We start from the raw sequence: 22,143 nt of genomic DNA on the forward strand, positions 1-22,143 counted from the left end.
GCACCACTGAAATAGACAACAATGTCAGTGGCGTGCCCTGGAGTTAGTAATGCAGAGGTTCCAGAGGGAGGGAGAAATAATTATTTTCTACCTTTAGAATTTTATACCATGTGTCTATATTAGCTATTCAAAAAGTTACTTAAAAGGTAGAAAAATGCAATCTGAGAAGTTTCAAATAGCTTTTAAAAGTTTTGTTTTGTTTTGTTTTGTTTTTAAGACAAAATGATTAATCTCAAACTATGACTAACAGAACAAGTAGAAGAACATTGTTATCTATATCTAGGGTTCAAAAGTTACCTTTGTATTGTCAAAAATCTATGGTAGGTTATTACATTAAAACTGAGTAAGATTTCACTGTTATTAAATAAGAAAAAGAAAAAGCATTTTCGTTGCATCTGAAGCTGCTAGTTGCCCAATATCCCTCTTGTGTTAGACACAGAATCATTGGACACTATGCCCAGCTGCAAAGCTGCACCTATTAATGAAGTATTTAACCATGCAAATAGGGTGGCCGACATAATATAATAACAAATAGTTTGGAGAGACTCCTGGAAAGTACTAAAAGGGACAAATCCTTCCGGTACTTATCCTTTTCCTTCTTCCTTTTGGAAGATTGGCATGACGTGATGATTGGAACTTAAGTAGCCATCTTGTCATCTTGGGGGATGGAAACGCATGTGCTAAAGATGATGGAGCAAAAAACCAGATGCAGCCTTGGTCCCTGATGATTTCATGCAGTTTCCAAGCTAATCTTGGACTGCCTCGTCTGCATTTTTCATATGCAAGAATAAAGCCCTGGTTTGTTTAAGCTACCATAGCTAACTTTCCGTTACTACCAGCTGTCCAAGATTCATATATTAAACAAAGGAATACATAAAAATTGTAACTCTGGGAGCAGTCCTAAAAAATCATTTGTTTGGTTCCACACCCTCAGACAACTACTTTACTGCAAATTGGACTTCAAAATTTCCATTTCTTTTCTGATCTGTACCAAAAAAGTTAATGATAGTTTCAGAAAGTAGGATCTTAAATCTGTAATGTTGTTTTTTTTTTTTTTTTTTGGTTTTTTTTTTTTGAGATGGAGTCTTGCTCTGTTGCCCAAGCTGGTGTGCAATGGCACGATCTTGGCTCACCGCAAACTCCGCCTCTCGGGTTCAAGCAATTCTCCTGTCTCAGTCTCCCGAGTAGCTGGGATTACAGGCATGTGCCACCATGCCCGGCTAATTTTGTATTTTTAGTAGAAAGGGGTTTCTCCATGTTGTTCATGTTGGTCTCGAACTCCTGATCTCAGGTGATCCACCTGCCTCGGCCTCCTAAAGTGCTGGGATTACAGGCGTAAGCCACTGTGCCGGACATGTAATGCTGTTTTTAATATCCTTTGCCTTCTGGTTAGCTATGTAACCATCAAACTATTAAATAAATGGAAAAGTAAATTGATATGTATTCTCTTGCATTTGCATAGAAATAATATCTATTTATTTTCTATGTATTTAAAACTTTTCTGAAGGTAAACTTATGTTCAGAAAGCACTGATGCATAGAATGGACTTTAAGTAAACAGTTTTACAATTACATAATGGCCCAGACTTTGATCAGAAAATTAAATAAGAGAAGAGAACACAAGTTGGTGCAAAGAAGAGAGAAAACATTTTTGTTTTAGATGACAACATTTTATTTAAAAACAGAAAGACACTTTTTTCACACCCTCATTAGAATTACTTCCTGAAGCATTCACAAACCATGCATATACAAACAGCAGCTGGAACATTTGTTTATTTACAGGAAATGTACAAAACGAAGGAGGCAGAAATGGCTTTCTAAAGCAGCCATTTCTATCTAACCTGACACATTCGCCAGGGGAATTGTGAGAGATTCCCAGAATGATGTTCTTTCCACGTCAGTGCAGAATCTCCATCATCAACATCTGTCACTGTCCTTTGGAAGTTTTTAAATCATTAGATTTACAACTTGACCTGTTCACATTTTTCAATAATACCTGTGTGATTACTCTGCTTACATTACTTATGATTTTACTCTTTTGATTCAATGATTGCTTTGTATGTAGTAGCGTTTAATGTCTACAATTTATAGAAAGGAATTCTTATAACCATTCTTTATCTGAAAAAAACTACAGTACTCTGGTTTTGTAGATAGAAGTCACTTTCTTTGATCTCAATGTCTTTTAACAATAGGTTTAGGGCACCAGAAACATGCAGGGTGCAGATTTATATTTTCTTTCTTACTGACATAAATCAAGTGCAGATTTATCAAGCTGTGAAATATATTAAGTTCACAGGGTTTTAACAAAGGGTTACCAAACCACAAGAACCTGCTGTGATTCAAACTACTTTCAGATGTCCTTTTAATTATATTAAATGAAAGTTTGGGTTGGCTTTGATGCTTATGGGCAAACATCTAAATCTCTTGAAAGAGCTGCTAAAAGTACTCCCTGTTGCTGCAGTTAATATACTACATTGTATGCACACTGCTAGCCAATTTATTCTAGCCACTTTAACAAGGATATCCAGCCTGACAGGCCACACAGAATAGTATCACAAGTCAAGCAAAGCACAAATCATTAGAGGACTCTGAAAGTTGTTTGACATGCACCACAGAGCTCTTTGTCACACAGCCAATTAAGTGACCAAACAAGGAACTTGAAAATACTCATTAATTTCTTCCTAGCAGTATAAATGGAGCTTAGAATCCTTCTTGTCTTATGCACCAAAGGCACACAAGTAAAACTGGCATAATTCAATTTGCACTTTGTCAAAGGCGCAAGTAGCAACTTTGGTTCACAGAAAGTGTGCATTTATAATACAAAAAAATTGAAAAGAATGGGCAAAAATGTTTAGATATTGCATGTAATAATGTAGACATGTGGGCTTTGGAATTTTTTTAATTATCAAAAGTTGACATTACTTTTATCTTTGAAAAGCTGTATCAGCATTTCTGAGCAGATTCAGCAGCACTTCACATCATTTCATCCTCTCTGCAATAACTTCAGTTGACTCCAGGATACCATACTCTCCTGGTGCTCCTCATTCCTTAAGGCTGTTTTTTAGTCTCTATTGCTGACTTCTCTTCATTTCCCCAACCTTTTCATGTTACAGAGTCCTGGGGCTCAGTCCTAGATTCTTTTCTTTTCTCTCTTTATACTCATCCCCTTGATGGATTCATCTAGAACACTGATTTCAAATGCCACTCTAAGCATAACACTACCAAATAATTATTTCTAGGCTAATCTCACAAATGAACACCATGATTGTATATTTAATGACATATTTAACATCGATATTGCATGTCTAATAAGAATCTCAAACTTAACATGAGCCATAGTGGAGTTCTCTTCCTGACCCTCCCAAATTGGCTGCAGATAGACCATCTCAACAATTAACGGCGACTTCATCCTTCCAATTGCTCAGGCAAAAAACATTCTGTCATTTCAACTCCTCTTTTTCTCTGAAAACTCCACACACTCTCTTAGCGAATCTTATTTCATTTTTTTAAAAAATTCTGAATCCGAATAATTACCTCAGTATGCGCACTAATATACTAATCCAAGTGGCTGTCATTACCCAAATGGTCACCCAGCTTTGGCCCTTACTTTTCTTGCTATTGGCTACTCTCTACTTGTAACACACATCAGATAATTATCCTCTCCTCAGAAACCTGCAGTGGTTTGTTTACTAGGCTTTTCTGAATAAAAGCTGAAGGCCTTACAATCATCTATCAGAATCTAAGCCTTGTGGTACCACAAGCTCACACCCTGTGATCCTCTTCTTTTTCACTCTGTTCCAGTCGCACTAGCCTCCTTCATTACCAACAAGAATACTTCCGCTTCAGGAACTTTCTGTTCTCTCTGCTCAAATGCTCCCTCCTGCGTATCAGCATAGTTGACTCCTTTATCTCCTTTCGAGTTTTGCTCAAATATCACCTCGGTAATTCATTTCATGCTTTCTTGCTTTATTTTACTCTATAGCATTTATCATCATCTGGCATACCATATATTTTACATATTCAGTGTATTGTTCATATTCTTTCACTAGGATTTTCACCTTAGAAGAGAGTGCAGGGATTTTTGCCTATTATGTGTACTGCTGTACTCACAGAGCTGGTAAGATTATACTGGGCACATGTGCTTAACTAGTAATTCTTAAATATTTTTGTTGTTCACTATGTGATGGTTTTCCATTACTAGGATATAGTATTATATCATACTATATATATAAAATATATTACAGTAATAAGCTCTCTATGTCCTATATACCTATATAGTATATATATTGCATACTTTAGTATACTATAATAATACTCTTTAAGCATGAAAAAAATCATATAGACTACCTGCCTTTCAAAAACAAAAGAAGAAGAAGAAAAACCAGGTGTGTGATTTTTGTTTTTAAATTTACACCTGCCTAACTTTTTTTTTTTTTTCTGATCAGTTCTCAACCGAGCTATGCAAGTGACCACAACAGAGTCTACACAATGACTCAAAGGAATCACATCAATACCTAGATGAACTTATATTTTCCATTAAGCATGGTCAACTGCAGACTCTCTAGCAAGTACACACTGCCTCTGAGATTTGGTGGGCAAAAGAAACTATTGATAAAAATGAAAATATTTTTAATCATGAGGAAAATGTCCTGTCTTAAAAGTAGTAAAAAATAAACACCAGTAATTCTTAATAGTTCCTGCTAAAGAGGAGAACAATGCTAACAACTATTACTATTTTAAAAATGACAATTTGAGGTTGAAAGATAAGGAAAAAAATGCAAACCTAAGTTCTGGTCACATTTAGAAAACATAAAGGCAGTTGTTCTTAAGCTCTTGGAGGTCATACTCTACTCCCATATTCTCACGAAAACCATGGACCTCTCTCTGAAACCACATGATTTGTACTGGTTCATAAATTATATTTTTAAACTTTCCTCTGCCCCCAATCTCATGACTACAGTCAAGAACTTCCTCAATTCACAAATACTAGCATGGCAATAGTAAGAAAGACAGAAAATAACAAGTGTTAGTGAGGTTGTGGGGCAACTGGAATCCTCTTTTTTTTTTTTTTTTTTGGTGAGACGGAGATTTACTCTTGCGGCCCAGGCTGGAGTGCAATGGCATGATCTCGGCTCACCGCATCCTCTGCTTCCCAGGTTCAAGCGATTCTCCTGCCTCAGCTTCCCAAGTAGCTGGGATTACAGGCATGTGTCACCAAGCCCAGCTAATTTTGTATTTTCAGTAGAGACAGAGTTTGACCATATTGCCCAGGCTGATCTCCAACTCTTGACCTCAAGTGATCCGCCCGCCTCGGCTTCCCAAAGTGCTGGGATTACAGGCGTGAGCCAGTGCGCCCAGCCTGGAATCCTCATATATTGCTGGTGGAAAATGGTACTGTCTCTGGAAAACAGTTGGACAGTTCCCCTTTAACATAGTTACTGTATCTTTCTGCTGGTTTTTTATTCTCTTAAGATGAAAACTTTTTCATCAGAGTTTCCTCTGAAAATAAAAGGACCTCAAAGCAAATTATATTTGGATATGACCTTAAGATGGCAGCACAAAATTACCACATAGCCATTTTACCTCTGTCTCAAAAAAGAGATTAAAAAAAAATGTTTTACTGCATTCCATGCTTGGAATACAGTGCAAAAAATCAATAAACATAAACCTAATGATATATCTTGCCCCCTATCACCAAAAGATGAGATCAGTCCTGCTAATAACAGTATCTCAGAGATTAGGAGCACAAGCGTCTGAATTAGAAAGACTTAGCTTTGAATTTAGGGCACCCTCAATTATTATTGTGCGATCTTGTGAAAGTCATGTAACCCTCCCTGGGCCTCCAATTTTTCATTTGTAAGTTAAAAATCACAATAATTATATCATATGGTGGTTGTGAATATTAAATAAGAATGTATTCTAATTGCTCTGTACAATAATGGCACATAATTAATGCTTAATAAATAAATTTATTTTTATTTATTTTTATTTTTTTGGAGATGGAGTCTCACTCTGTCGCCCAAGCTGGAGTGCAGTGGCACGATCTCAGCTCACTGCAACCTCCACCTCCCTGGTTCAAGCAATTCTCCTACCTCAGCCTCCCGAGTAGCTGAGATTACAGGCATGCACCACCATGCCCAGCTAATTTTTGTATTTTTAGTAAAGACAAGGTTTCACCACGTTGGCCAGGCTGGTCTCAAACTCCTGGTCTCAAGTGATCTGCCCGCCTTGGCCTTCCAAAGTGTTAGGATTCCAGGAAATTAATTTATTTTTAATAACAAATCATTGTTATTCTTAATCATGGTGTTGAAGCAGCACAGGACACATGTCAGGAGAGAAGCAGTAGTACCATCAGTGCTATTTGTGTGACCCTGGGCTAGTACACTATCTCATCTTCATCTATAAGGCCTCTTCTGTTAATATTAAATCACGGTAACTGTTTAATATGCATGTGTAACACAAGTCTTACTTGTTTTCTCTAATATAAAACTGAAAACTCTCTGTCTTTTCTTGTTTTTTTAAGAGACATGGGTCTCACTAAGTTCCCCAGGCTACATTCGAACTCCTAGGCTCAAAAAATCCTTCTGCCTTAGCTTCTTGAGTACCCGGGGCTCTGTAGGGCCATGTCATTGTGTCTAAGAAATGGAAGTAATATGTTTTACTATGACACATATCAATTTATATCTTGTGATACCCAACAAGAATTTTAGTGTAATCTAAGATTATAATTACAATTAAAATATGCATATTAAACTCATTTTTTTTTTTTTTTTTTTTTTTGGTTAAAACTCTTGGGATGCAAACATAATGGCTTTTAAGATTCACATATTATTTAAAATATCACACCAGCCACTTTTAATTGTACAACTACAGGTCAGTTATCATAGTTGACAAGTGATAGTTAAAATTTCACTGTGCTTTCATTTGTGTGTGAGATAAACAAAAGGTTAAAAGTAAGAAGATACAAAATATAACTCTGGATAATTCATAAAATAGACACTGAACTTCTAAGTAATTGAAAGCTAAATGGAGTTAGACAGCCAAAATCAACCCTAAAAGATTCATTGCTTATGCCTATGAAAAGGCCATATATTTTTAAAAAATTTATGATGACTTAGAAATAATCTTATTTCAAATTTAATGCATAAAGCACTTCAAACATATTTCACACCTATTTCATAGATAGCTCTGAATGTACTCTGAACATAGAAACAATAAGAAACATAAAACAAGTCTTTAAAATGTAAATAGACTAAAGTTTAAAGGATTATTCACTCTGGAATTTCATGGAATAATGATTTACATTAAGAGGAACAGAGGTGGTGTAATGTATTAGAGAGCAGAGCATTTCTGATACACCAATATTCTGTTTGTGTTTGGTGTTATAATGTTTACTCAGTAGCTGAAACATTTATTCATAGTCAGTTATAACCCAGGAAATCAACCATTGAATAAACTGCTATTAATTTTGCACCAGAGATTCATGTTTGAATGACCATGCATTTCATAGGTTTAAATACCAAAAGACTAATTATCCCAAAGGCCCCATTAAAGGATAGCATAGATTGCAATCAAAAACAATCCTAACACTGCTCAGCTCAAAAATGATCTTCAGCTTTTGATGATAAAGGATATTTTTATTTCTCTACCTACTGCACTCACTAAGAGTATAGGTCATATATAGATATATATTTATATATACATATATATATGTGTATATGTATATAAACACACCTATATAGACCTCGCAAGCAATTTTCCCCAAAACCTTAGAAAAATAAACCTGAACAGTTTCTTATACACAAAGATTCATTATTTTATAAAATAAAACACAAATTAAAAGTTTATCTTCCTAATCTCTGTTCAATGCTGAAATTTTCTTTTTCCTTTTAAATAGTATTTTCACAAAATGTCCTTATTAGCCTTATTCTAATAGCTTCACTTCACATTCAGAATGAAAAGCGCAAGAATAAAATAATATTTTTTTTCAATCTGGTTTTTAAGTTTCTAATTGCTCATTCTGCAAAACAATGCTGAGATTAAAGTAGTAAGAATGATGAGACTCAGAACATGTGACTCCAAAATATGGCACGTTGGCATTTGAGAAAACAGCAAAAGCAGGAAGGTAATTCTCATCTTCACCCTGCCTTTTTCTCCTGATGCAAATCAAACAACTGAGCAAGAATTTTCTAACTTTCCCCTGAATCAAGTCATAATATTCTCCTTAAAGAATGTCCAATTCTCAATTCTATACTACCCAGAAGGATAGTGGAATGTGAATATTCAGATCATTGGAAAGGCATAAATGAACAAATTAATTTTTAGCGTTTACATCAACCTAATTCACATCTCCCTATACCTCGAAGGAAGGATCCCAAGACACAGAGATGCCCAGAACAATCTGAACAAATGCCTTGCTAAGTTCCCCCCAATGTACTACCATTAGATAATTCCCCCTTTGTCCAGTTGCACTTTCCCACGACTGTCTCCTCTTTATCAAACCTACACATAAAAAAATACAAGTTTTTCTGTTTCTTGGGGTCATAACCAAATGCTGCTATCTCACATAAAACTTACACAAAATAAATTTTTGTTTTTCTCTTGTTAACCTGTCTTTTGTTATAGGGGCCTGAGTCATGAACCTAGCTATAGATCAGGAAAGAAATACTTCCTTCCCTACAGAAACCACACATAATCATAATAGACACCTTTAGCCAACTACAAATTTAGCCGACTTATAGGGAACATTTGTAATGTGTTCTTGTGTTGCTCAGGAGACTTAGAAGACACCAAATCCAATCAAAGTGATCAGTATACATTTCCAGAACGAGAGTATATCTAAAGAAAGTTGAGTCTACTCAACTGCATTTTCATTCCTCTGAAGTGTTAGAGTACTAACATTTATTAATCAATGTTTTCTCCTAGATAGTAAAATTCTAGACAAGGACTGTATTATATTCGCTTTGTTCACTTATAATTGTTGAGGATATGAAGATAGTCATGTATAGAATTTACAAATGGCATAGCTGCAAGAAAAAGAATTTGCCAGCCAGAATTAAGCAAATGATTATAGCTGGCACACAGAGGTATTTCCATTCATTAAAAAATCTACTGTATTGTGCTTTTCACAATCTAAGTTTGTCCCAAGCCTATCCAGTTCCTTTTGCTATGATTTTATGCTCATTAAGTCACTTTCTCATTATAAATCCAATTCTCAATTCTATACTACCCAGAAGGATAGCAGGTGTGAATATTCAGATCACTGGAAAGGCATAAATAAACAAATCAATTTTTACTATTTATATCAACCTAACTTAAGAATTTTGGTTTAAAGAAGTAAACACCCTGATATTATGTTCACCTTCAAATTAACTGATAAAGTTTTGTTTTTAAACTGCCATTTATAAAGAGATACCCTCAAGAACCAAATTAATCTCATACCCATTAATTTGGTTCTTGAGGGTATCTCTTTATAAATGCAGATGGACTTTCTTTTTTAAAATGCTGTGAAATGTATACATGTAGAATAAAGTTTACAGCCAAACATTTTCATTGTTCCTCCTGCCTTCTTTGTTTCTTTCCTTAATTTCTTATAAAACAAAACAAAACAAAAACTAGAGAGCTTGCTTCTGAGGTTGTTCTCTGTCATACAAAATCCATAAAGATAGGTATGGTTTATTGCTTATAAATTACAACATGCTTACAAATTAGAGCGTGTCAGACAGAAACACAGCACATTTACATTGGGATTACAGTTTTCGCAATAAGTAAGAGAGTAAGATAGTCACAATCATGCCTTGAGCCAATAAACAGCTTTACTGAGGAACAGAAGCATGATATTCCAAGTATCCTGGATTACTTGTTGTTTTGTAAGACTGATTTAGTTTCATTTCTGAACGACTTGCTACTCAAATATGGGCTGACCCAATGAAAAAATGAAATGTTTTCATACCACCGCTATGAAAAATAAATAGGGATTTTATAGATAGGGATTTTATAGATTATACCCAACTCACCTCTTAGTGATGATGAAAAAGTTCACACCTCAAGTTGCACCTCCTTCTTAGTCTGTGTTCCTCTTGTTTGACAGAGCATTGGCCCTGCCAACGCTTTTATGTTTTTCTGTTCCCACCCTTCTGCCCCCCATGAAATTCCTTTATTTCAGTAAGGTACATTATCGTTTTTCTATCAGGTGTCCATGCATGCCATCAAAACACAGACATTCAACAACTTAACACATTTATAAAAACGCAGAAAGTACCTGGACATAGGCTCTGCAAGAGCGCTCTCTTTTCTGAAGCTGAATCCATTAAGACAGCAGATTAAACACAGAATAGAAAAAACAAGTTAGTGACAGAAGAAAACAAGAAAAATAAAAGAACACATCTACACAAAACACCTTATTTTGTCATTCACTGCTTTTCAGAAGAAAATGAAAGCTAAGCAGCAGCAAAATGTAAGCAAGCAATGGCTTGAAAAATAGTAGCCAACATCCTTTCAGAACAACCTAAGTGAAAACTGTATGGTATGAAGTTGTTAATGATAGCAAGAAATCTTTGAATACATTTAGTAGAAATTAGTAAAAATCAATATACTTCATTCATCTGCAATGATTCATTTCACATTAGGTTAGTTATGAATTTATGGGTGACAAAGACATGAAGTTAAGGAAATTACGTCAAAAGTTTGGAACCCATTTTTCAAAGATTATTTGTGGTTTACAGATAATATAAATGGTTAATGTGCACCACAAATCATATGTTCTTCATATATACAACAACTTCTGTTTATCAGGAAAAAAGAAATGCCCATTCATTATGACTCTTTGATTCTAATGGGCACATACTAGAGATAACTACTACTGATTAAAAGAATGTGATTATTCTCCTGATTAATCGCTGCTTTTATTTCTTGAAGAATTTCTTTTGACAGTTTTGGCCAAAAATCAAATGATAGAAACTTTGGTGGGATAAGAAGTATATTTCTGTTTGTTTGTTTGCATAGAGAGTGATGTCTTTCTGGGCAAAAGGTTAGCAACAACTCATGTTATGTCCCAAACATTATTTCCTGGTGATAAAATGAATAATTAATAGCAGTTTATCCACCATGTTTAAATAAATGAGCTAAAATTTTATAAATTCATTTGTGGGTTTTCCTCTTCTTTCCTATATATATATTTTTTTTCCTTAGTAGCCTTGATTGTCGAAGGAGAAAATTACCCAGTTTTAAGAAGCAGTTACCCAGATGCCTTTTGTGTGGCTTATACTCTCCCAACCCTAATTCATGTATTCTTCAATGAGCATAGAGCAGTTACTCCTCTAAAGAATTAAGTGAGGAATGAGTGCAAGTAAATTGCCAGGGCTGTCATTTGGATCACTGACTTGCATCGTAGTTTGCAGGACTCTAACCCTCCAGAATTTCAATACAGAGCACAGTTAATTTGTACTGAGTTGACTTTTCAAATCTGATGGGTTATAACTGCTTCAGGGAAAGTGGGAACCACAGGAAATGAGAGCAAGCCAGCAAGCATGTAAATAAACTTTGCCCTCCCTTCTCCTTACCCCATCATGCAAATTAACATATGACAAACCACATTATATAAACAATTGAAAAGAGCCAAATGGGTAACAAAAGAAAGCATTAAAAAGCTTCACAAATGGAAATTTGCCCATTATTTAGTTATTTAATATTCAGAGTAGGCAAGCTGATTAGCTGTAGCCAGTTAGAATGTGACATTAATTGCCAGCTTTACCTGATATTGTCAGACATCAACACCATTTTTAAATAAAGATACAAAGTACTGCTATAACAAGTCATGTTATGGATATGTAACATTAATAGAAATGACTACATCCAGTACATTATGATAACAATAGCTGGCAGCAATATTCATTAATAGCATCCAGCCAGTCTGGGCAACAACGCATTAAAATCACAGCATGCCCAGATTATATAGGTAGCTGTGGATTATATTCCATCAAGCAATTAGTTGTGATTCTATCAAGGGCATAAGTGACAAAAATAACTCCTTTATGCTCAGAATGAAAAAAATAATAATTTGTATCGAATAATAAAACTGTACCTGTTTTCTGCAGATGAAATTGCAAAACAAACAAAAAACAAACAAACAAACAAACAAACAAAACTGTTTGCCAGATAAAATACCTGGCTTTTCTGTGTTGAATAATCATTATTTAGAAAATTTATTTCCCTTTGATGAGTGAAATTCTTAACCTAGTAAGCCATAGAAGAACTAAACATATTAAAAGACTACTTTGCAGTCATTTTCATTCTAAACGAGAATGTTCTTTTAGTGAATTCCATAGAGGAATATTAGTCTGGCAATGTCAAATTCTTCTTTTTTAAAGTAGTAAGGCTATCATGATATTCAAGGCCCTAAAATTCAGTTTCAATCATTGAACATCTCTACTATACAAATGCCAGCCAGTCAGGGAACACATGTCATTTGAAGGTAGCTAGGCTAATATGTTTTACCATGGGGTTAATTCACCATGTGATATTTTGTTACATAATTATATTATTTATAAATATATGAAATATATTTTAAATGTTTATGTAAATAAATGCCTATTTCATTTATGTAAATATAAATGAAAATTCATAAAATGTATTTCCCCTGAAGTTGAAAACATAAATAATTTTTTTAATTACAATTCAAATTTGCTGGAAAATATTTAAGCTTTTAACATTTTAATGTTAGTGATACAAAATCTGAGTGATTTCAAAGTTAAAAGGAAGTAGAAATTAAACTTAATTACTTGCCTTATGAATTTTTTAAAAGTTTTATTAATTAGGGTAAATTATCTCAGTTTTTAAATAATCTATAATGGATGTTAGAGATCCATCCATCCTTCCAGAAGAAGATCTGTAATATCTTCTTGTTATTATGTTCTAAAGTCTTACTTATTGATTAGACATTTATTTCATTGTCAATTATCTTAACATAAAAGTTTGAAAGAAAAAAGAAACTGCATTTATGTACATTAACCCTCTCTGAATTTAGCATACCAGAATAACTGCCATGGAAAACAGAATTATAAATTCAAAATATATATACAGAGATTATCATTTATCATTTCTTTAGATTAAGAACCACGTAGTTCTATTATTATAACGAAATAACAAAGGAATTGAAAATAACTTGATTCTCTTTATAATGATTATATTCTATAGAAGGGGGAAAATTAAGCAGTGAAGTCTTTCTGATTTTACGAAAACTTTAAAGACATATATATATACACACACACACATATATACACACACACCACACACACACACACATAATTGGGGTCCTTACCTTGTTCAAACTCCGGGCAGCGCTATCTTTTCCACCTGGGGTCAAGTTCCGAAGTTGTACATCTAGGAGGCCTACCAGCTGGTCCATGGCCCGGACAGAGTAGCTGATGTCCCCAGCATTCAAGTGATTTCTTGTCTGTTCAGCCAGCTCTCTAGCAATGTTGGCAGCTGTCTCACCAGATTTCAACTATAATTTTTAAACGGAATACAAAGGAAAGAGATCTCACATAAATACTTTTATTGGTTTCTTTCAATGATCATGTTTGCTTGTAATTGTAATGATTGATTAAAGAAACAGTTGTTAAACTCCATCTTCATCTGGAATACACTCCCCAATTTTTCCTGCGAATTCATCTTTTTCTTCAAAACTTGACTTTAAACTCATGTCTTCAGAAAGCTCCTCCTGAGGAAACTTACTTTGAAAAATCATGTTTACCTTAATTATCTATTTGGGTAGTTAAGTCTAAGGTTTGCCCTGTGGTTTTTCTCTGTGAGTTTCTGAAGTTGACTTAGTTGCTTGTGTGTTGTGGATCCCCAACCACATTGTAAGTTCTCAGAGGCACGTACACATTTTCCTTTGTGTCTAGTGTAGCACTTAGTTCACAGTGAATACTCATCAGCTGCTAAGCTCTGTGAAAATTCTACCAGAAATAAAATCTGGGCTTTTCAAAGTGATTTTCGTCTTCTTACTAACTGAATAAGGAATTTCTCTCCCGGTATGTTATTGCTTAGTTTCTAGTATTTTTTTTCTCTGAAAGTACATGCTGATTTTCCAAGTACATTCTACAAGAATATGTCAAATTGTCAACACTCCAAAAATATTAAAATAGATAAAGACCTAATACGTCATCATCATTAAAACAAATTTGTTAGCCATGGGTAATTCAAACATATGAATATATATTAATTGGTAAGAAAGTCATGAGAAACAAGAATGAGTAAATAAGTGTAATTTCCCAAGTTATACTCTTCTTTGTTTTGAAATTAAAAAAGTAAAACAGGACTATAACACATTTACATTAAATAAATAAAAAGTGTACAAAGTAAAAATAATGAACACCTCTATTTCACCTTTCTATATTCTCACTTTCCAGAGACTCTTTATTTATTTATTTATTTATTTATTTATTTATTTATTATTTATTTATTTATTTATTTTTGAGACAGAGTTTCCCCTTTGTCACCCAGGCTGGAGTGCAATGGCGCAATCTCTCGGCTTACTGCAACCTCTGCCTCCTGGGTTCAAGCGATTCTCCTGCCCCAGCCTTCCGAGTAGCTGGGATTACAGATGCCTGCCACCACGCTCAGCTAATTTTTGTATGGGGGTTTCATTCACCATGTTGGGCAGGCTGGTTTTGAACTCCTGACCTTAGGCAATCTACCCGTCTCGGGCTCCCAAAGTGCTGGGATTACAGGTATGAGCCACCGCGCCCAGCTTTTTTTTTTTTTTTTTTTTTCTTTGGTAAGGCAGGTCTCACTGTCACCCAGGCTGAAGAAGTTCAGGGGCACAATCATAGCTCATCACAGTTCACTGTAACCTTGAACTCCTGGGCTCAAGGCATCCTCCCAGCTCATCCTCCAACGTAGCTGGGACTATGGGTGTGCACCCACTATGCATGGCTAATTTTTTTTTTTTTTTTTTTTAAATTTTGTAGAGATGGGGCTCCTGGTCTTATGCTATCCTTCTACTTTGGCCTCCTAAAGCGCTGAGATTATAGTTGCAAGTCTCTAGGAGTTTCTTAATAATTTGATATTATCTTTTCAAACTTTAATCTGTCCTACTGTCAGAGGCCTTCCAACCAGAGTAACTGCATTTTGAGTGAGGGCTAAGAAAATGAGGCCGGCACTCGCTGACTTGCATTCTCAGAAAGTTAGGCATTCCTAGCTTCTAGATATTTATGGTTAAGGGAACAAACTAGTAATGTTTGCTAAACAGACGCAGCCTTGGGAGATATCCCGATATCCAGAGAACAAAGGCATTCCTAATTTTGCTTTAAAGACAATAATACTAATTTTTGCAAAACATAGTAATTAAGAAAAGTAGCCGGATGTGGTGGCTCCCAGCCTTTTGGGAGGCTGAGGCGGGCGGATCACGAAGTCAGGAGATCGAGACCAGCCTGGCCGACATGGGGAAACCCCGTCTCTACTAAAAATACAATAAATTAGCCGGGTGTGGTGGCAGACGCCCTTAGTCCCAGCTACTCGGGAGGCTGAGGCAGGAGAATGGCAGGAATACGGGAGGCGAAGCTTGCAGTGAGTCGAGATCGTGCCACTGCACTCCAGCCTGGGTGACAGAGCGAGACTGCGTATCCAAAAAAAAAAAAAATAAAGACAGAAAAGAAAATTAACGCTTTATCACAAACCTTTGGAGCATAGCACATCTCCCCAGTATCTCTTTTTATCTCATATATATAAATACACACACACACACACACACATATACAAGCACTGGGCTGGGCACGGTGGCTCATGCCTGTTATTCCAGCACTTTGGGAGGCTGAGGCGGGTGTATCACGAGGTCGAGTTTGAGGCCAGCTTGGTCAACATGGTGACACCCCGTCTCTAGTAAAAATACAAAAATTAGCCAGGCATGGTGGTGCGTGCCTGTAACCCCAGCTACTTGGGAGACTGAGGCAGGAGAATTGCTTGAACCCAGGAGGCGGAGGTTGCCCTGAGCTCAGATTGCACCACTGCACTCCAGCCTGGGTGACAGAGCCAGACTCTTATCTCAAAAACAAACACACTAACTAATTAACTAACTAACTAACTAACTAACTAGAAAAAATATACATATACAAGCATTTTATCTAGGGTGGATGCTTTCCTCCTCTTACTTTTGGGAACGTCCTACACTGCCTATGGAATAGCTATCCTTTCACCACTGTACTTTCTTAATCAACTTGCTTTTGCTTTGCACTGCGGACTCGCTCTAAATTCTTTCTTGGGCAAGATCCAAAAGCCCCCTCTTGGGGTCTGGATCCGAAGCCTTTTCCTGTAACACCATTACTATTTAAATATATAATAGTGTCATTATGTACAAAATTATTTTCTTCCCCTTTTTAAAGGTAGTCCAACACAGAAAATGAGAACACAAAGAGAAAGCCATACTCTCTGTAAGTTGTTTCACTAATGGCTATTCAGAAAGCTAAAAGGGGGACAAGTAAAACTCTTATTTAAATAGGTAGGTTATCGGTTATAATGATCTACTTGGGATGCTTAGCGTTTGCATCAGGATTGAATGTTAAAGAAACAATAAATTAATTAAACTGATTAGAACACCTAAATTATTTACAGTCATATTCTCATGTATATAGAAAAGCCTAACTCAAAAAGTAAAAACAAAACAAAACAAAAAGGATTTAATATCATTAAGTGGTGGCAAGGGTTTGTTTCAACAAATATCACCTTCATAAACTACTATTGGTAGTGTATATTTGTATTGCTCCTATGACAGTAAATTACCATTGTCTATTAAACTTTGACATGTGAAGACTGTGTAACTCAAAGTATCAACCATAAGAAATAATCCCACAGATATACAAAGAGAAATGTTCAAGGATGTTGATTCCAGCTTGTTTATGATAAACAATAAAATGGATTATGACTATATAAAACTCTGCAGGAAGATTCATACCTTGGAATTTTCTTTTAATTAATTTTTTAAATTAAGCCAGTCAAATTTGGCAGTGAGGGGGTTGTATAGCAAGTATATTGACACTAATGTTAATAAATTCTGATAATCCACTACCATCTGATCCATGAAATATTCCATACCATGAAATATTATCCAACAGTTTAAAATTATGAATGAGATCAATAATGTGAAGATTAATCTTCAGGCTATATTGTTGAGTTAAATGCAGATATGAAAGTTATTTACATATACATGCTAATAAATATTTGCATGCTATTGAGAAATATAAACACACTACATAAGTAATTGTAAATATGCTACTTGTGAAAAAGAAATAATATATACAATATTTGTGTTTATATATGTGCATTTCTATATATTTAAATATATAGAACAAAGCCTAAAAAGGGAGAATCAAAAGAAAAATCCTTACCTATAATGTTAAAATTTTACATGAAAAATATTTTAAACAATTATTATATAATCAATACTTTCTAGAATTTTTTTTTTTTTTTTTTGAGACAGAGTCTTCCTCTGTCTCTGAGGCTGGAGAGCAGTGGCATGATCTCAGCTCACTGCAACCTCTGCCTCCCCAGTTCAAGCGATTCTCATGCCTTGGTCTCCTGAGTAGCTGGGATTACAGGTACATGCCACCATGCCCAGCTAATTTTTGTATTTTCAGTAGAGATTAAGTTTCGCCATGTTGGCCAGGCTGGTCTCGAACTCCTGATCTCAAGCCATCTGCCCGCCTTGACCTCCCAAAGTGCCGAGATCACAGGCGTGAGCCACTGCACCTGGTCCAACTTTCAAGAAATTCTTAAAATAGAAAATATCAGGACTCAGTATAAGAAATTTGTAAAATATGGTCAGGGTCTTTTTGCCTAAAATACCTGTAAGACTAAAAGGAATACATTATAGGGTTCAAGGATATGTATGTAACAAATTTAATGTAGATCAAAGTAGCACTCGTGGCCCACTGGTGGGTCATGAATGTACTTTTAAGTGTTCATAAAGTGATATAAATGTGATTAAAGTCCATACGTTTAAATTTCTGTACATAAATTAGGGCTACTTACTGATAATATAGTAAATCAAGTAACACATTCTAAAATTCAGTGTTCATTAATTAATTTAGTGAGATGCCAGTATAGTGTAAGTATTCAAATTCAATATTCCATCAAGAAGTCTGGACACCTGATACAACTGATACTTTGGAAAACTCCCCCACTGGGCATGGAGATATCTAAGATAGCTGGAATTCCTATAATTTTCCAAAGGGACGTTATTTTAATTAATGTGCCATTCATAGTGTCTTGCAGGTTATAATTTTTCACCTATTATACTCTTATAATAATGAATATGTTTGTAGAATTACTATTGTTTTATTTTGTTAATCATGGGTTCTTATGTAATTATTTTGTTGTTATTATTATTAAGTTTCTTTCTCTGTCTTTGTTACCATACAATATCATTTCTATAAGAAAAAAAGTCAGTTTGATGGACCTCTGAGGTTTTATGATTCACTACGGTGAATCATAAAATATACTACGGTTTTAAATATACTACGGTGACAAAAGTTTGAGATCTACTAAATTAGGTAATCCTTTTTTCTTCATCAATACATCTTCAAAACTAAGGATACAAGTATTGACTTTAATTACATCTATCGGTGATCATTATGAATAGCAAAATTAGTCATCAAATAGAGAAAAAAATGAAATAATGGTACTGGTATTTTCCTATTGTAATTCCATTTCTTTTTTCTTTTTTCTGTGTGGTTATACAAGTATAGTTTTCAATATGAATTATTACATTATTGGAGTGGGAAATGAAAAGGTGGAAAAGAAGGCCTATGTAATTCCCTTATATAAAAATTTATCAATATAAAAGGGCAGAAAAAAATTAAACATTTTCTTTATGTGCAGTAATGAAAAAGTTGAAAATGTAGATGACCAACAAGTCAAAATGTAATTGTTCTCAATACAAAAGATAATAATGAAGGCCAGGTGGATGGCTCACACCTGTAATCCTAACACTTTGGGAGCCTGAGGTGGGCGGATCACTTGAGCTCAGCAGTTCAAGACCAGCCTGGGCAACACATTGAAACCCCATCTCTACAAAAAACAGCCAGGCAAATTCATCTGTCCATATATGTGTCAACAACAGTGTAGTTTTATAAATCAATAAATAAAATAAGAAAATCACTAATGAATTCTCTTATAAATAGTAACTGTATTTTAGCATTCAAGAAGTGGGGTTTTTGTTGTTGTTGTTTGTGAACAATAAACTTAATCCTTCAAAAGAGCCCTGGAATTCAATGTTTAACAACAAAAATGTTGGAAGGAAAAAAAAAACTGAAGTGCAAATAGGTTATAAAAATATTTGTAGGGGCTGGGTGCGGTGGCTCACGCCTGTAATCCCAGCACTTTGGGAGGCCGAGGCGGGCGGATCACGAGGTCAGGAAATCGAGACCATCCTGGCTAACACGGTGAAACCTCGTCTCTACTTAAAATACAAAAAAACTAGCCGGGCGAGGTGGCGGGCGCCTGTCAGTAGTCCCGGCTACTCGGGAGGCTGAGGCAGGAGAATGGCGGGAACCCGGGAGGCGGAGCTTGCAGTGAGCTGAGATCCGGCCACTGCACTCCAGCCTGGGCAACAGAGCCAGACTCCGTCTCAAAAAAAAAAAAAAAAAATTTTGTAGGCTGGGCATGGTGGCTCACACCTGTAATCCCAGTACTTTGGGAGACCAATGCAGGAAGATCACTTGGGCTCAGGAGCTGGAGACCAGCCTGGGCAACCTAGGGAAGCCCCATGTCTACAAAATTTAAAAAAAAAAAAAAAAAAAAAAAAAATTCTCAGGGCCCACAGTGGTCCCTGCTACTTGAGAGATTGAGGTGGGAGAATTGTTTCATCCTGGGAGGTTAAGGTTATAGGGAGTCATGGCCATGCCACAGCACTCCAGCCTGGGTGACAGAGTACAGAGTAAGACCTTGTCTTTAATGAATAAATAAATAAATACGTTTATAGTAAAAATATGAAAAGTACCTTTTTAGGGTAAAATAAAAACTGCTATAACAAATTATTTTCTGACCCTCTATTCTTTTTTTTTTTTTCTATTTACCAAGCTGGAGTGCAGCAGCACAATCACAGCTAACTGCAGCCTTGAACTCCTGGCCTCAAGCAGTCCTCCTGCTTCAGCTTCCCGAGTAGGTGGGACTACAGGCCCTCTCTTCATCTTAAAGTGAAGAAATCATAGCAAAAATGTTTCATTCTTTCAATGATTCTTTGCACACTTGTTATTTCCTGAGGAAATAAAGATGAATCTTACACAACTCTTGCACTCATGGGGTTGGAGTGAGGTGTGTAAAAGATCATATGAGTTCACAACAATTCAGTTGTTGTGACAGGAATGTGTATGAGGTATTATGGGAATAGAGAACAACCACAAAGCCGAGGGACGGCAAGAAGAAGTAACTACCAAGTGAAATCTTAAAAGATAAAAGTCGAGGGATACAAGGTACAATGGAATACTAATCGGTGCTATTGAGGGGAAAGAATAAGCCAAGAATATGATACATAAAAAGTAAGATCTAAAATAAACATGGCTTGAGTAGACATAGTACTAGGTACGATAAGAAGAAAAAAAAAATTTTTATACTTTCAGAATCCAGTATTGCTACCTGCATATCCGTATGTTTTTGTCTAGCTATCTCCATCTGCTTATCCATCCATCTATTATTTCAATGATTGTTCATTCAGCCTATATATTCATTTGTTCTTTGATAAACATTTGAATCTCTATAGCCCTGTGCTAAGGTCAGTGTTGAATAAAATGCTTTCTAATGAGAGGGAGTTTATATACTAGCCATGGAAATAGTTATTAAGAATTTAACTGTACAAATATATAATTTTAATTTTGTTGAGAGCAATACAGAATCCCAGTGTGGTAGAGTAGTTTGAAGACATTTTAACCTGGCATGGAAATGCTTCTCTGAGGAAGAATGTTTAATTTGAGATGGAACAGAAAGAAGAAATTAGATTGGGATGTGGGTGGGGGCATCTGGGCAGAGGGAACAGCTTTTAGGAGGGAGGGGCATGCAATCTTAGGGAAATTGCACAAAGGGCACCATATCTGGTGTTTAGGCAGCTGGAGAGGTGAGCAAGGACAGGATTAAGTAGTTCTGGTTTAGAAGTTATCATGAAGATTTGGGGAATTATGTTAAGAATAATGGGAAGGTCCTGAAGAGCTTACATGGGATATGCCAAATTAGGTTTGTATTTGAAGTCAAATTCAGGGGAAAGGATTAGAGGGTTCAGGAGTGAATGAAAGGAGATCTGGGTGAGGAGAAATTGCTATGGATTGGGGTAGTGGGTATGGAGAGAAGTGAAAAGCAGTGGCCTGGCCTGAGAGGAATTTACAGTTACACCTGACAGGACTAGTGTCTGACTGGGTGCAGGAGGGGAAGGAGAGGGAGGCACCAAAAGCCATCCTTGGGTTTCTGGTTTTCCTAACTACACGGTGGTACCATTAACTGATTTCTCCCATAGCTGCTCCCAATTCAGTTTCATGGCCACATTTTCTGTCCGGCTGTCACGGCCCACATCCTCTCCAGTGGCATCCAAAGTGAATCTCTTTCTGATCACCCTGTTTACTTCTCTTACTCCAGTTATTGCAGACTATAATGATCTTATTTCCATACAAATATATATATATATACGTTGAATGTGCCTCAAGTTTTCTGTGCACATAGGCAGGGCTGAAACACATTTATTCTATATCTCACAGCTTAAAGACCTCACTAACTTCTTTTGCTAAATTCTACTAAAATTTTTCTCAGAAATAAGCAATACACACTGAGAAATGTTACAAGTTTTGTGAGGATTAGTAAATTAATGCCTATATTGATATGGTGGGATTATATCTAGGACTTGAATCAGGGAGGGAAAACCCGGCAGCTTTAGTTAAAAATAATAATTATGACGGAGACAGATAACATTTTAAATTTGGATACAAGTCAAAGCAATTTTTAAAAAATCAGCATTGAGATTTTATTATATCAACCACTAATCAAGGGCCAAAACAATTTATAAAGGAATTACACACAGTGTTCAAGTACATAGCTACCATTTCTTTGAGATCTATTTTACCATAAATCTGAGTCAAATGGGTATACAAGCAACAAAATGCTTCTA

At 35.6% G+C, this 22,143-nt stretch overlaps 1 protein-coding gene across 50 annotated transcripts in view; it reads right to left on the reverse strand.

Moving 5' to 3' along the window:
• The window catches only part of ADGRL3 (adhesion G protein-coupled receptor L3), an 857,692-nt gene that overhangs the window by 149,522 nt on the left and 686,027 nt on the right, over positions 1–22,143 (reverse strand). For 42 of the 50 annotated variants that reach the window (XM_074039933.1, XM_074039928.1, XM_065545138.2 and 39 more), the window contains 2 exons: positions 13,318–13,503; positions 10,261–10,299 (listed from right to left, as the gene is read on the reverse strand). In XM_074039933.1, coding sequence (XP_073896034.1) covers positions 10,261–10,299; positions 13,318–13,503 — 225 coding nt within the window. The remainder of the gene's footprint in view (positions 1–10,260; positions 10,300–13,317; positions 13,504–22,143) is intronic. The other 8 variants (XM_074039937.1, XM_045393264.3, XM_074039923.1 and 5 more) reach the window with 1 other exon arrangement.

This window comes from Macaca fascicularis, chromosome 5, assembly GCF_037993035.2.
Source record: "Macaca fascicularis isolate 582-1 chromosome 5, T2T-MFA8v1.1".
Classification (NCBI taxonomy): domain Eukaryota; kingdom Metazoa; phylum Chordata; class Mammalia; order Primates; family Cercopithecidae; genus Macaca; species Macaca fascicularis.